We start from the raw sequence: 12,169 nt of genomic DNA, 5'->3' as shown, positions 1-12,169 counted from the left end.
AGGAGCGCGAGCGGCGCCGCGGAGTCGGAGGGGGCCCGAAGCCCGGACTCGGGCCGGGCCGCTGTCGTTGGGCTGCCCGGGGCCCGCAGAGCCAGGGGGGGCCGGAAGGGGCCTGGGCCGGCGGGCGGGCGGCCGGAGACCCGGTGGCAGGTGCCTGCCCTCCTGTGACCCAACTCTCTTTCTCCAGCTCCACCCACCTTGGTCTGGACCCGGGCTCCGAGGGCTAAAAATATTGCCCGAAGGCTTCTGCACGGAATCACGTCGCGCTAAGTAGGGCAAAACGCAGAGGCGACAGAGCTCCTTAGCCTCAGGGCCCGCAGAACGGACTCCGGAGTGTGGTCCAGTCCCCGCTCGGCTCAGCCGCTAGCGTCCTTCCTCCGCCCAGCAGGCAAGTGGGGGCCGGGGGGCCCCACAACTGAGCAGCTGTGCCCAACCTCTTTCTACCCAGGGGACCTTCGGCATCACTGTTGGCTTCCCAGGGGTCCCGTAAGTGCTCTATAAGCCGCTGCTGAAAGTTTCCCACTGCAGGAATCAGTACTAACAGGGAGAACACATTAGAAACATAAACATCTTCTTTAAAAAGAAATCATTGTGTTTCTTAGAGGATCTGTGCCAAACACTGTTCCTGGTGTCAGTCTCTTTGGGCTCTGGCTGTACCTTTATTTTATTTTTTTGGCGGCTGATTGGTATGGGGATCCAAACCGACCTTGGTGTTATCAGCACCATGCTCTACCTCTACCAAGTGAGCTAACCGGTGAGACCAGTTTATTCATCTGAAACTAGAAGTACATGGCCAAGGGGCCTGGAGATGTGTCTCTTGTAGGCAGGCCCAATGGGAAACTGGCTGTAATCAGTTGTGTGGTGAACTCTAGAGTCAGAGCTGGGACTCTGTTACCCTGGACCGGCATCGACAGGGGAGAGCATCACCTAGGGGCAGAACTGCTGCCAGGACCAGGCAGGACCAGCCCCAGATTGTGCTACTTACTTGTACTTTCTGAGTCTCAACCAAGACACTAAAATCAAAGTTGAGTCAGGATCCACAGCCAGTGTTGGGATTTGGACTTAGAAGCTTGCTTTTTATTGGAGTCAGGCAAATAGGTGTTCCTTGGGAATGCCCCTTGGGAACTCACTGGGGCATTTGGTGGAAAGACCACCAAAGGGAGCTTATATGGTGTCCCTTCTGCCAGGTGCGTTTGGAGGCCAGTATGAAGCTGAAAAAGCAGGTGACAGTGTGTGGGGCTGCTATCTTCTGTGTGGCAGTCTTCTCGCTCTACCTCATGCTGGACCGAGTGCAGCATGATCCCACCCGACACCAGAATGGTGGGAACTTCCCCCGGGTGAGTCACACCTGGTTGCCAATCTCTCAAGTCATCTGGGCTCAGGTTATTACCTTAGCTGGAGAGTCATGTCAGCCCAGGACAGGAATATTCCTTCTTAACACACAGGTTTTCTAGAAACCCAAAGCTAAAAACAGTAGTGACAAAAAGTAGGAAGAAAAGCTGGCAATGTGTGTTGCTATTCTGTCCTCCTGAATTCTTGGCAGACATTGCCAATTGATTGCAGCATTCTTTCCCACTAAGCCCCAGCACAGTCCTTCCCATCCCAGTGCTCCAGACAGGAAACTCCAATTGTTGAGAATAGGCATGTGAGGAGAAATCTTTGCCATCCGTGAGCTAGAGGGTGATGGTACACCCACCCGGAGTGGATTGCAGTCCTCAGTGGTGATGTGCATATCTCTTATCTGACCAGAGCCATTTGTCCCCTGAGGCTTATGGTCTGGCCTCAGCTGAGGAGGGGAGGATCATAGTCAGGCTTCAGGTGGTGGCTCCCAGGTAGAGACCCTCCCTGTGGGTGATTGCTTTCTGTTTTTTTGGCAGAGCCAAATTTCTGTGCTGCAGAACCGCATTGAGCAGCTGGAACAGCTGTTGGAGGAGAACCATGAGATTATCAGTCACATCAAGGACTCTGTGCTGGAGCTGACAGCCAACGCAGAGGGCCCGCCTGCCCTGCTGCCCTACTACACGGTCAACGGCTCCTGGGTGGTGCCACCGGAGCCCCGGCCCAGCTTCTTCTCCATCTCCCCTCATGACTGCCAGTTTGCTTTGGGGGGCCAGCGCCAAAAGCCAGAGCTGCAGGTAAGAGTCAGAACTGGCAGGGACCTGTGGTGGCCATGGATGGGGCACTGAGCTGCTTTCCTGCCTGGCAGATGCTCACTGTATCAGAAGAATTGCCGTTTGACAACGTGGATGGCGGTGTGTGGAGGCAAGGCTTCGACATCTCCTACAGCCCACACGACTGGGACGCTGAGGACCTGCAGGTGTTTGTGGTGCCTCACTCTCACAACGACCCAGGTGAGGGCCTGGCGGCCCTGGGCGCTGGGATGTGGAGTCAGTTTTCTGATGGCAAACATAAGGGAGGGACAGTTGAAGAAGATGAGGGCATCCTCAGGGGACCCTATGTTGGCTCCCCAGGCTGGATCAAGACCTTTGACAAGTACTACACAGAGCAGACCCAACACATCCTCAACAGCATGGTGTCCAAGCTGCAGGAGGACCCCCGGCGGCGCTTCCTCTGGGCAGAAGTCTCTTTCTTTGCCAAGTGGTGGGACAACATCAATGCCCAAAAGAGAGCAGCAGTCCGAAGGCCAGTGCCAGTCAGGGAGGCGTGGGAGGGCCACCATCTGAGCCCTAGGCTGGGTGGGCAAGTCTCGCCTTAAGCTGTGGGTGCCATGGTATCATGGCAGAGATGAGGAGTGATGATAGAGTGGCGGAGAATGAGAAGGCTAGAACCAGTGTGAGGGTGTTAGGAGAAAGGGAAGGCTAATGAGCGTGAGTGAAGAGAAAGCCTGGGCCTTCCTCCTGGAATCACAGATGGAGGGCCTGAGAGAAGAAGGGCCAGGCCAGCGTGGAGCTTAGCTGGAGGGAAAGGAGGGCAAATGTTCTCTTCATTCACCTTGGTTTGGAGAACTGGTTCAGTGTGGCCAGTGCACACAGGCCCTGGCATCATCTGGTTGGCAGGCCTGAGCAAAGGGTCCCCACCCCATGCTGAGTGTGAGTCCTCAACCACAGGCTTGTGGGTAACGGGCAGCTGGAGATTGCGACAGGAGGCTGGGTAATGCCAGATGAGGCCAACTCCCACTACTTTGCATTGATTGACCAGCTCATCGAGGGACACCAGTGGCTAGAGAGAAACCTTGGTAAGTTTAGCCCAGGAGTTGGGGGTCTGCCCCCATAGCTGGGCCTAGAGTGCTATGGTAGGGTGCTATGAGGCACAGGCATTGGTGGATGTGGTTCCTTTCTAAGCTAATCCCACCAGTGTGGGCCTGGTATGATGGCATCTGTCCATTGCTTGCCAAGGTAGGAGCTGGGGCCCAGCACCTGGGAGGCCAAGGCCTGAGTTGCTCAGGGCCTCTGGCTTCCATGCCCTGCCCAGGTGCAACTCCGCGCTCTGGCTGGGCGGTGGACCCCTTTGGACACAGCTCCACCATGCCTTACCTGCTGCGCCGTGCCAACCTGACCAGCATGCTGATTCAGAGGGTGCACTATGCCATCAAGAAGCACTTTGCTGCCACCCACAGCCTGGAGTTCATGTGGAGGCAGACATGGGGTAAGGCCTGGTAGGGTAGAGGGGGTCCCAGCAGCGTAGTCTTCACTGGGGAAGAGCAAGGACATCAGAAATAAGACCCCCACTGTCCCTCAGAGCAGGCCTATAGGCCCTGGTGCAGACCACCAGAAACACTCTGTCCTTCAGTGTAGGGGAGGAGTGCATTGACTTCTGGTCTCTGTGGGGTTTGCTGTCCATCCTGAGGGCTTGAGCGTGCCCTGTGTGCACCTTCCCTGAAGGAGCTGTGGACTCTGGAGCCCATCCCCCACCGCCCTGCCTCCTGGCCTTCACGTCCTCTACAGCCTTAAGTCCAGTTAGAGCCTCACTGTCCATCAGGACTGCCTTTCACCTGAGCAGAGCCTTGCCCTCCTAATGTCCCTGTGACCAGCTCCAGAGGCTGCCTGGTGGTAGCCGACCACGTGGTGTATCTTCTCCAGACTCAGACTCCAGCACAGACATCTTCTGCCACATGATGCCCTTCTACAGCTATGATGTCCCCCATACCTGTGGCCCGGACCCCAAGATCTGCTGCCAGTTTGATTTCAAACGCCTGCCCGGTGGGCGCATCAACTGCCCTTGGAAGGTGCCACCCCGGGCCATCACAGAGGCCAACGTAGCAGAGAGGTATCTACCTCCAGCCCTGGGCTGGATGTGGTCAGGACAACTGGCCTCTGGTCTGGGCCCTGCCACATGGGGGCTGCACAGTGCCAGCCACGTCCAGAAAGTGCAGGGCGGCTCAGGTGGTGAGTTCGGGCCTACAGCAGCTGCAGTGGTAGCTCCTACCAAGTCTCCCTGAAAAACTGGAACGGTATTTGGAACCACCTTCCCCAGAATGCTTTTATTTTCCCAAATGAGTGTGTTTTCCAGTATCCTACAAATGGCCACCGCCAGTTGACGGACTCAGAGGTGAATGGTTCTCAAATTAGGTATAGTTCCTTACAGACTTGGGGCTAATGTGCCTTCGTTTAACTCAGGTTTTCTCACTTGGCTGTAAGTCAACTACCCTCTTCAATTTCTGGAGAACCTGGAATCCCAGTCAGATCCACATTTCTCCAGCCTTTAAGAAAACAGACTTGTTCCCTTTGAGAGAATCTTAGGGATCCCTAGAGATGTCACTCTTGCTGAAATCAGTCCCCTGGGAAAGTGCTGGTTAAGAGAGACCTAAACAGTGATTTAGACAGAATCTTAAGAATGTAACAGGTTGAACTGGTTTTCATGTTGCAGTGGTCTGATTTCCATGATCTCTGGGAGGTGGAACATGTGACCAAAAGGGAAAGAAAGTGGTCTTTTGTTTTCAGAAATCTAGATGCTGATTCTAGGCAAGAATCTAGGGCTGTGAAGGCATGATTTTTCTTAAAGCAGTAGCTGCGATCAGTGATGCTAGCCTAGGTTTACAGAGAACAGGCCATGCATAACTTCATTTTCTTCTTTGAAAGGCTTACTAGACTGATAAATTAGGAAAACGTGGTGTTTGAGGAGACGTCTTGAGAGCAAAATAGAAAAGTACAGGCTGGACCAACACAGTTAAGTAGATTAGTGGCTATTTGAACTGTGATACCCAAAACATGCCAATTAACAGGTTAGTCTAAAAACAAGAAGGAGTGGGTCTTTATTTCCTTATGAAGGCTACTGTGTCACATAAAACATATTAAATATGTTTTTATGCTAAAAAGATAAAACAGGAAGGGACTTCTAATGATGTGCCACAGGGCTCTATTTTTCTGTTGATTTTACCAATGTGGATGAAAAAGAAAATAACAGATGTTATGTATAGTTCCTGCCATGTCAGGCACTGTTCTCAGTGCTTAACAAATACTAATTCATCCAACTCATTTTAATTCTCATAACATTAGGGTATGTGCTAAGGTATCCTCATTTTACTAGAAACTAAGGCCCAGAGAGGTTAAGTCACTTGCCGGATGTCACTCAGCTAGTATATGTGGAGCTGGCGTCGGCATAATCTGGCTTCAGGCTTCAGGCTCTTCATTCCCAGTGCCGTGCTGCGTTGCTAACCAATGAGCAAAATGAAGCCAGATTGTCAGAACCAGGATCCCAAAAGGTCTCAACAGGTTGGGATGTGGATCAAATCTAACCAGGTAAGATTTATTAGACAGAAGTGTAGGGTTCCACCCTCAGCTTCAGGAAACAGAATATGCAAGTTCAGGATGAAGAGAAAAGACCTCACAGAGCCACACAGGTGGCAGGCATGCTCAATGACAAGTGCACTGTGGAGTGACTGGGAGCTGCTGCACACACCCGCATAAACTCACGCCACTCTTGCCAAGGGCTGTGCTCCTGTCTCCCTTTGTCGGTTGGCCCACCCTGAACTCCTGTATCCAGGGCTGAGCCCTGACTCTGAGGGACACTGGCCAGAGGACTGCAAATGAGCAGATTCTAAACTATTATATTTAGAAACAAATAGGTTACGTTTAGACCAAATAGAAGGAGAGAGAAAGCACAGAGAATGTGAGCAAATCTTTGGTATATCTGAAGGATGATCTTGGGGAAGAAGGGCTGATTTATTGTGTATAATGTCAGAGGACAGGAGTGGGGTCAGGGAACCGAAGCTATCAATCGCAATCTGGCATAAGGAAGAACTTCCTGGTTATCAGAACACTGGGTTCCCCGGGGACCGGGTTTCCTGTCCCAGGAGGTGTCCACCCACAGGCCAAAGGACTCTTGGTGAGGTGTCACAGGGGGGTGGCTCTCGGGGTGGCTCTGCTTAGCCATCTTTTATCAGTGAGGCTTCCTGTTGGGCCCATGTCCTTTCCTGCCCCAGGGCAGCCCTGCTCCTGGACCAGTACCGGAAGAAGTCCCGGCTGTTCAGAAGCAATGTCCTCCTGGTGCCGCTCGGCGACGACTTCCGATATGACAAGCCCCAGGAGTGGGATGCCCAGTTCTTCAACTACCAGCGGCTCTTCGACTACTTCAGCAGCAGGCCTGACCTCCATGTGCAGGTGTGCAGGGGTGTTTAGCTGGGGAGGGGTCTGGGGTCTCGTGCTGGGGGGCCTCCGTGGTGCTGCAGCCTGCCCTTCCTGTGGGATCAGAGCTCCTGGTTACCAGTTCCCATGCCGAATTCGTCCCCAACTCTTGGGTAGGGTTCCCCTTTTATGTCAGAATTCACTTGCAGGCCCTTCAGCCTTGTGTTAGGTCCAGGAGGGTAGAATGTACAATAACTGAGGCAGGGTTCCACCCCTACCCCCAGCTGCAGCATTGGTGGTCACAATTTCCAGGAGGCTCTGGAACTGATGGGAACGGGTTTTTGGGGTTCCCACAGGCCCAGTTTGGCACCCTCTCTGACTATTTTGATGCTCTGTACAAGAGGACAGGAGTGGAACCAGGGGCCCAGCCTCCAGGGTTTCCTGTGCTGAGTGGGGATTTCTTCTCCTATGCGGACCGGGAGGACCATTACTGGACAGGCTATTATACTTCCCGGCCTTTCTACAAGAGCTTAGACCGAGTCCTGGAAGCCCACCTGCGGTGAGACCTGGCTCCCTTTCCAGGCTGGAGGGAGTAGAGTCAGCCTTTGGGGTTTGAAGAGGGGCTGGATTGGCTCAGAAGGGAAGAGACGGGCACGGAGGCCAAGGCAGGTAGAGAAGGCAGGTAGAGAAGTGGGGGAAGGAAGAGGGCCTGGGCTTGTGGAGTGTGGGTGGGACCCTGGGGAGTGTCCACCTGGGCAGGCAGGTGACTTCTCTCTCTGGGCAGGGGGGCGGAGATTCTGTATAGCCTGGCTGTAGCCCACGCTCGCCACTCTGGACTGGCCGGCCAGTACCCACTCTCTGACTTCGCCCTTCTGACAGAAGCTCGGCGCACACTGGGGCTCTTCCAGCACCACGACGCCATCACCGGCACTGCCAAGGAGGCAGTGGTGGTGGACTACGGGGTCAGGTGGGAGCCTTTGCCTCTCTCCGGCCAGCTCCACAGCACCCCTGCAACTGTTCCAAAGGAAGGCTGTGCTGGGTGGTCAGTGGGCAGGCCCACCAAGGGCTCCGTATGTCATCTTCTCCCTGGTCCCTCTCCTGCTCCACCCACAGGCTTCTGCGCTCCCTTGTCAACCTGAAGCAAGTCATCATTAATGCAGCTCACTATGTGGTGCTGGGGGACAAGGAGACCTACCACTTTGACCCTGAGGCACCCTTCCTCGAAATGGTGAGCCCCACTCCTGGATCTGCTTGGTGGGACCTGCAGGTGTCTGCAGGTCCCACCCCAAGAGCTGCTTTGTGAGCATGTTTCTCCTTTTTCCTTCCCCATCCTGGGGTGAGAGTTCTGTACCCCATAATGGTTCTTCCCTTCCTACCCACTTAATTCCAGGATGACACCCGCGTCAGTCACGATGCCCTGCCAGAGCGCACAGTGATCCAGCTGGATTCCTCACCCAGGTGAGCCAGACCTGGCCAGGTACAGAGAGGCTCCCACCCCACACTTGCTGAACCACCACAGGGCTCTTGCGCTGACTGCTGTTCCTGCTTCCACTGCCCGGGAGCAGCAGCCTCCTGGGTCAGCCCACCTTCTACCTACAGGTTTGTGGTGCTGTTCAACCCTCTGGAACAGGAGCGGCTGAGCATGGTGTCTCTGCTGGTCAACTCACCCCGGGTGCGTGTCCTTTCAGAGGAGGGTCAGCCGGTGGCTGTGCAGATCAGCACACACTGGAGCTCTGCCACCAACATGGTCCCTGATGTCTACCAGGTGAGTGGGGGGCACGGCCCTCTGCCCATCACTGGCCTCTCCCCAGGGCTGCACTTTACCCATCCACACCAGCTTCCCACCCTCCTGCTTGTCGCCCTGCTTACTCCTCAGGTTGGGGACAGGTGTCTTGGGGAGAAGGGTTGCCCGGTGGAAATTCTCTCTTGGGATTTGAGTCTGTCTTTGAAAGGAAGGTGAAGGTTGATATGGTAACAATAATAGTAAAAGTAGCAGTTATAATGCCCCGTCATTCATTCATTCAACAAATACTTATTGAAAGCTTAATGTGTGGTTACCACTTCATAGTTTTTCAAGTATCATTTGAGACCCATAACGTCTGATGGAGAAGAAGGGGCACATAATATGCCTCCACTTTCAGAGGAGGGACTTGCTCAGGCTCCCTGTTAGTACTCACATGCCCTGGGACCGATGACCATGTTGTGGCCTGGGATTCCTTACCCCTCTGTGCCTGCAGGTGTCTGTACCTGTCCGCCTGCCGGCCCTGGGCCTGGGCCTGCTGCAGCTGCAGTTGGGCCTGGATGGGCACCTCACGCTGCCCTCCTCCGTGCGCGTCTACCTGCATGGCCGCCAACTGGCCGTCAGCAGGCATGAAGCCTTCCCTCTCCGTGTCATTGACTCTGGTGCCAGCGACTTCACCCTCAGCAACCGCTACATACAGGCCTGGTTCTCAGGCCTTACTGGGCTCCTTAAGGTAAAGGGCTAGGGGTGGCGGGAAGGGTCAGGGACTGGAGGGCGTGCATGTTGGTGGCATTGTGCATAGCTGCCTCCTGACTGACGGTGGACCTGGGTGTGGGCCATCCTGGCTCTGAGCTGATGGCAGGGGGAAGCTGGGTTTAAGCTCCTGGGGAAGTTAGTCCGTGCCCTCCCAGGGGGCAGGCCTGACATGCTGGTGTGGGGCCAGGGGTCAGGGCTGTGTTTTTTGGCAGAGCATCCGAAGGGTGGATGAGGAGCAGGAGCAGCGGGTGGACATGGAGTTTCTCATCTACGGCACCCGTACGTCCAAAGACAAGAGTGGAGCCTACCTCTTCCTGCCTGATGGCGAGGCCCAGGTAACGATGCCCTCAAGACACCTCGAAAAACCTGGCAGGTCCTGGGAGGCCTTGTTAACAGGGAGGGCGGAGGAGGGGCATGTGCCTTCCTCGAGGCCATTGCTGCCTGCTCGAGAGCCTTGCCTTTACTGCCCCTAGGAGGTGGGCTGGGCTGGGCAACTCCAGCTGGGGGCTTGGCCAGCTCAGCCCGAGGGTATCAGTTCAAAAGCCTGCTGGGAACAAGTACTTCTCTTGCCCAACCCTGAGCTGGCACCTCCCTGCTTCGCTCTCTGTGCCGTGGGTTCAGCGGCCATCTGCTCTTTCACCAGCCCTATGTTGCCAAGGAGCCCCCTGTGCTACGTGTCACTGAAGGCCCTCTCTTCTCAGAGGTGGTTGCATGCTACGAGCACGTTCAACAGGTGACCCGGCTGTATAATCTGCCAGGTGAGCCTGCAGATGCGGGGTGGCCTCCACGGCTGTGACATGCTTTCCCCCCTGCCCCTTCTCTGATTATACATCTATCCCCAACAGATGTATCACTTGAGACGGGGTTGTTTACTTCTCTTGGAGAAAAGGTCATCTGAAAATACCCTGGGTATTGCCCGGGAGGTTGGGCACAGCCTCTCCCCAACTCAGCCCTTACTGCTCCTGGCCCAGTCTCTCAGGCTGCGGCTCATCTCACACCTCTTGATGCTCCCCACTTTGTCCCTGTGCCCAGGGGTGGAGGGGCTGTCTCTGGACGTGTCATCCCTGGTGGACATTCGGGACTATGTCAACAAGGAGCTGGCCCTGCGCATCCACACAGACATTGACAGCCAGGGCACCTTCTTCACAGACCTCAATGGCTTTCAGGTGATTCCTGGGGCTGGGGCCCTGGAGATCTCGTGGAGCAGAACTTGGACTGTGCCCTTGCCTCCGTCACAGGCACTGGGGAGAGGTCTGCCCTGATGGAGAGAGGAATCAGAGGCAAGAGAGACCCGGGACTTTTCAGACTGGGGGCCAGGTGGTGCCCAGGTGTGCTCGATCTGCTGGCCTTGTCCCCACAGGTGCAGCCCCGGCGGTATCTTAAGAAACTGCCCCTGCAGGCCAACTTCTACCCCATGCCAGTCATGGCCTACATCCAGGATGCCCAGAAGCGCCTCACACTGCACACTGCCCAGGCCCTGGGCGTCTCTAGCCTCGGAAATGGTGAGTGGGGAACAGGAGCTCTGCAGAGGGTACGAGACAAGAAGCAGCAGCCCAGCCCTACCCTTAAGTTTTCTCTACTCCATTGGCCTCCCTCGCCTCTTGCCCGTCTTGGAGAAGGGGTGGACCATTCACAGCTCCTGTCAGTCACACCCAGGCATAGGAGGAAGGCAGGTACTGCTGTCACCCTCTGCCGTGGAGGCAGCTGGGGGGTGGGAGGGGGTATCCTATTGGGTCCCCTCAAGGAGCATCAAGGCACTGAATGTTGATTCTCAACTGAGGTGTGCAACCCCCTTCTTCTGGCCAGGGATGAGAGTAGGGACAGTTTGAAAGGCACACTCAATGTTATAATTAAATATTTAGGAAAGGAAAAAAATACATATTGTTTTCTTACTAATGGTCATTAAAAGAGAAGATGACATTCTTAACAATCAAAATAAGGGCATGAGGAGCACTCGCTTGGCATCAGACCTGGCCAGCTGGTCAAGCTCCAGGTGGCTCTCATATCCTCAGGGCAAAATGAACAGTTAGAACTTGGTGGCCTCTGAGCCCTTGAGATCTTCCATCTGTGGGACAGAGCCTCTGGGAAGGGCTGAGCCCAGTGCAGGGGGTCAAGGACATGTGTGTGGCTGGGGCAAGGGTGGCAGCCTGACTCCCTGCAGGGAGGAGTGTGGCTGTGCTGCCTCTCTGCCAGCAGCAGCCTAGGGGGTCCATCTGCCTTCTGAGTCCTCACTGCAGCCCAGGGTTCATGATTATTTTCCTCTGCTCCTCTGGGATATGGTGTGTTAGAAATTATTGTTTTCTGGGGCCGGCCCGGTGGCGCACTGCTACAGTGCGCCGCTTGGGAGTGCGGTGGCGCTCCCGCCGAGGGTTCGGATCCCACATACAGACCGGTTCCCAGTCACTGGCTGAGCGAGGCGTGGGAGCAACACCGAGGGTTGCGATCCCGTTGCCGGTCCCGGTCCGGTACGGGCGCGACACTGAGGGTTGCGATCCGTTGCCGGTCACAAAAAATAAAAAATAAAATAGAAATTATTGTTTTCTAGGCTGGCCAGATAGCTGAGTTTGTTAGACCACAGTGTTGATGACACCAAGGTCAAGGGTTCAGATCCCTGTACCAGCCAGCTGTCCAAAAAAAAAAAAAGAACAGAAATGGTTGTTTTCCATACAAGGGATCCATTTCAGGGTTTAGGAATATCTTTCTGTGATTGCTCAGAGTAACAAGACTGAGAACTACAGAAGTCAGGGTAAGGGCTGGGGAGGTGAAGAGGGGAGGATGGTGGGAGAAGCCGTGTGGAAGAAGTTGGTGTGGGCTCCCTCAAGAGATCCTGTAAAAAATCGAGTGCTAGGGCCGGCCCGTGGCTCACTCGGGAGAGTGCGGTGCTGATAACACCAAGGCCACAGGTTCGGATCCCATATAGGGATGGCCGGTTTGCTCACTGGCTGAGCGTGGTGCTGACAACACCAAGCCAAGGGTTGAGATCCCCTTACCGGTCATCTTTTATCTTTTGTCTTTTTTCCGTGTCTGGCAACGGATCGCAACCCTCAGTGTTGCCCCCATACCGGACCGGGGACCGGCAACGGGATCGCAGCCCTCGGTGTTGCTCCCGCGCCTCGCTCAGCCAGTGAGCGGGAACCGGTCTGTATGT

At 55.1% G+C, this 12,169-nt stretch overlaps 1 protein-coding gene across 2 annotated transcripts in view; it reads left to right on the top strand.

Moving 5' to 3' along the window:
- The first annotated feature begins 240 nt into the window (after positions 1 to 240).
- MAN2A2 (mannosidase, alpha, class 2A, member 2) overlaps positions 241 to 12,169 on the top strand; it is a 19,162-nt gene continuing 7,233 nt past the window's right edge. Inside the window, exons 1-19 of one of the 2 annotated variants that reach the window (XM_008564933.1) lie at positions 241 to 388; positions 1,188 to 1,337; positions 1,878 to 2,135; positions 2,207 to 2,351; positions 2,472 to 2,643; positions 3,069 to 3,196; positions 3,433 to 3,606; positions 4,041 to 4,227; positions 6,383 to 6,560; positions 6,881 to 7,083; positions 7,309 to 7,491; positions 7,638 to 7,752; positions 7,915 to 7,982; positions 8,124 to 8,289; positions 8,762 to 8,998; positions 9,234 to 9,356; positions 9,665 to 9,779; positions 10,054 to 10,187; positions 10,382 to 10,523. In XM_008564933.1, the coding sequence (XP_008563155.1) occupies positions 1,206 to 1,337; positions 1,878 to 2,135; positions 2,207 to 2,351; positions 2,472 to 2,643; positions 3,069 to 3,196; positions 3,433 to 3,606; positions 4,041 to 4,227; positions 6,383 to 6,560; positions 6,881 to 7,083; positions 7,309 to 7,491; positions 7,638 to 7,752; positions 7,915 to 7,982; positions 8,124 to 8,289; positions 8,762 to 8,998; positions 9,234 to 9,356; positions 9,665 to 9,779; positions 10,054 to 10,187; positions 10,382 to 10,523 (2,860 nt within the window). In that variant the 5' untranslated portion in view covers positions 241 to 388; positions 1,188 to 1,205. Of the gene's footprint in view, positions 389 to 1,187; positions 1,338 to 1,877; positions 2,136 to 2,206; positions 2,352 to 2,471; positions 2,644 to 3,068; positions 3,197 to 3,432; positions 3,607 to 4,040; positions 4,228 to 6,382; positions 6,561 to 6,880; positions 7,084 to 7,308; positions 7,492 to 7,637; positions 7,753 to 7,914; positions 7,983 to 8,123; positions 8,290 to 8,761; positions 8,999 to 9,233; positions 9,357 to 9,664; positions 9,780 to 10,053; positions 10,188 to 10,381; positions 10,524 to 12,169 lie in introns of those variants that run through there. The other variant, XM_008564874.1, reaches the window with a different exon arrangement.

Source organism: Galeopterus variegatus, unplaced genomic scaffold (genome assembly GCF_000696425.1).
Source record: "Galeopterus variegatus unplaced genomic scaffold, G_variegatus-3.0.2 Scaffold14, whole genome shotgun sequence".
NCBI classification, from domain to species: Eukaryota; Metazoa; Chordata; class Mammalia; order Dermoptera; family Cynocephalidae; genus Galeopterus; species Galeopterus variegatus.
This window is presented reverse-complemented; position numbering and strand designations above follow the sequence as displayed.